The 2,855-nt window shown below is 34.3% G+C and overlaps 1 protein-coding gene across 8 annotated transcripts in view; it reads left to right on the forward strand.

The window, feature by feature from the left end:
• Positions 933–2,855, forward strand: part of LOC107614342 (mitochondrial inner membrane protease subunit 1) — a 6,197-nt gene continuing 4,274 nt past the window's right edge. For 7 of the 8 annotated variants that reach the window (XR_002352403.1, XR_002352404.1, XR_001614396.2 and 4 more), the window contains exons 1-3: positions 933–1,144; positions 1,227–1,448; positions 2,562–2,672. Coding sequence is in view for 4 of the 8 variants with exons in the window: in XM_016316556.2 (XP_016172042.1) it covers positions 1,016–1,144; positions 1,227–1,448; positions 2,562–2,672 (462 nt within the window). In the remaining 4 variants the exon portion in view is untranslated. The remainder of the gene's footprint in view (positions 1,145–1,226; positions 1,449–2,561; positions 2,673–2,855) is intronic. The other variant, XM_016316554.2, reaches the window with a different exon arrangement.

Here is a 2,855-nt window from a genome sequence, read left to right on the forward strand (position 1 = left end):
TGACAGTGCATTTGGACCATTTTCACTGAGAGGATGGATGGTAGCCATTGACAACGGTGATCCACCAACATACAGCTTGCCATGGAAGGAGACTTGCGTGCGTGAAGAAGAAGACAGTAGGAAAGTAGAGATTCAGAAGATAGAGCATCTCCAAAACCTCAATCTGTTCTCCATTACTGAATCACAAGTACCGTTTATTTCATGTTATTTATTTTTCATAAATACAATCACTCTTATCATTAATCTCCTGACTAAGATTTACAAAATAGCCATAGCTTGCTTCAAGCCGACAATCTCCGTGGGATCGACCCTTACTCACGTAAGGTATTACTTAAACGACCCAGTGCACTTGCTGGTTAGTTCTGCGGAGTTGTGAAAAGTGTGAATCACAATTTTGTGCACCACACTGTAAACGAGATATACACGTTTTCGACATACTTGACATAGTGTAAACAAGATATGACAAGATTATTTAAAATGGTAAATACTCATAAAAATATTTATTTTGATAATTTTAGTATTTATTTAATTTATAAAAATAAAAAATTCACAATTGTTATCATATTATATAAGACTCTAAATTTCATCTACCAACAAAGGAAAAAAGAAAAAGCTTTAAATTGCATCCTTACACTAGTACACTACATTACTACTATTGTTTAGATGTTCCAAGATTTCAATAATGTATATTAAAAGTAACTAATTATTATGATGTTTAAAAGTGTTTGTTTAATAATTTACTAAAAAAATAAAAAATTAATATTTAATTTTAAAAATATAAAAACAAATAATTATTAAATATTTAAAATTTATTAAAAAAAATAAATTAAGCAAAACTTAATTACTTTAAAATTCATCTTAGAAGTAAAGATAAGCTTAAAATAACAGAACATTTCGACCAAAACAAATAAAAATAAAAAAAATAAAACAGAGAACATAAGTACATAACACAAAAGCAGCGAGAGAGAGAGAGACAGAGATAGAGAGGGAGAGGGAGAGGGAGAGAGAGAGAGAGATGAAACTGGTGAGTTACATGTCACAATGGAGAGGCATTGCAAAGGAAGCTATGGACCGAACAGCCATAGCAGTGAAGTTCCTCTGTTGCCTTCACATTACGGACACCTACTTCTGTTCCCCAACTCACGTAACGCAAAGTTTCGAACTTTTTGTGATTTTCGGACACCCATTTGGTTCAATTGAAAGAAATTTCACTCTTCTACTTGCAGGTGTATGGGCCTAGTATGCTACCCACACTCAACATGGTAGGCGACATCGTTTTGGTTGAACACGTGTCTCAGAGGCTTGGGAAGGTTCGGCATGGTGACTTGGTTGTGATTCGGTCACCGTTGGACCCTAAGAGGTGCCTTACCAAAAGGATTATGGGAATGGAAGGGGATACTGTTACTTACTTTGATCCTATGCTTGGTGATGCTACTCGTGTTGCTGTGGTGTGTGCTATGATTTCTTCTTCTTTTGGCTCTTGTTTCATTATTTATTATTGTAATTTGGATGCAATTTTATTTATTTTTATTTTTTGTTTGTGTATGATTGTGAAGGAGTTTTTCCAATTGATTGTTTTGTACATTTTGCATTGGATCATAGTGAGAAGAAGTGGGGAATTGCTCAAATAGGATGGATAGGAGAATGTGATTCCTTTTTATTTGGTCATGAGATTGAGAAGCCATTGACAAATTCATTTAATTCTATGTTTTTATCAAGATAAATAATGCTTTTAGCTTAGATGAGTTTTTGAGATGCTTATTTAACCACTTTAGATGTCTTGTGGACATTTATCATGAATGAGATTATGCAGGAGTAGGAGACTGTGTAGAGGGTTGTACTGTTGTTTCTCACATTTATAGACTAGAAGTACATTGTTTCCATGTTACTTAAGACTGCTTTTGGTTTTGAGAACAGAACGAGACAAGATACTGAGAATAAGACACAAAGGATAGAGATACAAAAATTAGTGTTTTTGTATTTTCTTTGGTAATAAAATGAATGTCGTGTCCGAAATGTGTCTAACACGCAGACATGACAACTCGGCGAAGTGTCCGTGCTTTATAGGTCTTTGCCCAGTGTCTTTGTGGCCTTCCTGACAGGAAGGACACAAAATACACTAATTTAGTGTCCCATGACACAATGTCTCTGTCCATGTTTCATCTGGCAAACAATTTTGTATTTTTGTGTCCATGTCTCGTTATCCTGTCCTTGTAAACAAATGCACCCTAAGTGTTGAGATGAGTGTTGATGGTATGCTTTTATATGTTTTGCCCAAGATGAATTGTTTTAATTTGAATCTAATCGCAATTAAAATTGAACACCAATCTTCTTGTGTTTACTTTTATTATGGTTAGTGACATTTTGATCAAGCGTCATTTAATTTGAATATACTTATCAAGTCTTAGCCCACTATAATCATTATTTGTGTGCGGGTGTGCACTTCAAACCTATTGTTTTCAGGTTGCTTTATTTTGACACCAATGATTGTTCTATTATTTTTTTATACTTCCACCAATAAGTTTGATTTGTTACTTAATTTATAGTCTCTTTTCCCATAGGTGCCAAAGGGGCATGTTTGGATTCAAGGGGATAACATCTTTGCATCCCATGATTCACGGCATTTCGGCCCTGTTCCTTATGGCCTTATACAAGGAAAAGTGTTTTTCAGGGTAAGTGTTATTTCTCCATATTCCATATATTCTTATTATTTTCTTTTCAAGGATTGGTTCATTATATTTCTCTCGTTTATTTTGAGGTCTTTCAGTATTTGTACTGCATTGCCTGTCGCTCGATGTTTCTTATGCTGCATTATTTTTCTATTAAGAATTTAAGAGCACAATGTTTGTCTGCCC

The sequence above is a fragment of the Arachis ipaensis genome, chromosome B08, assembly GCF_000816755.2.
Source record: "Arachis ipaensis cultivar K30076 chromosome B08, Araip1.1, whole genome shotgun sequence".
Classification (NCBI taxonomy): domain Eukaryota; kingdom Viridiplantae; phylum Streptophyta; class Magnoliopsida; order Fabales; family Fabaceae; genus Arachis; species Arachis ipaensis.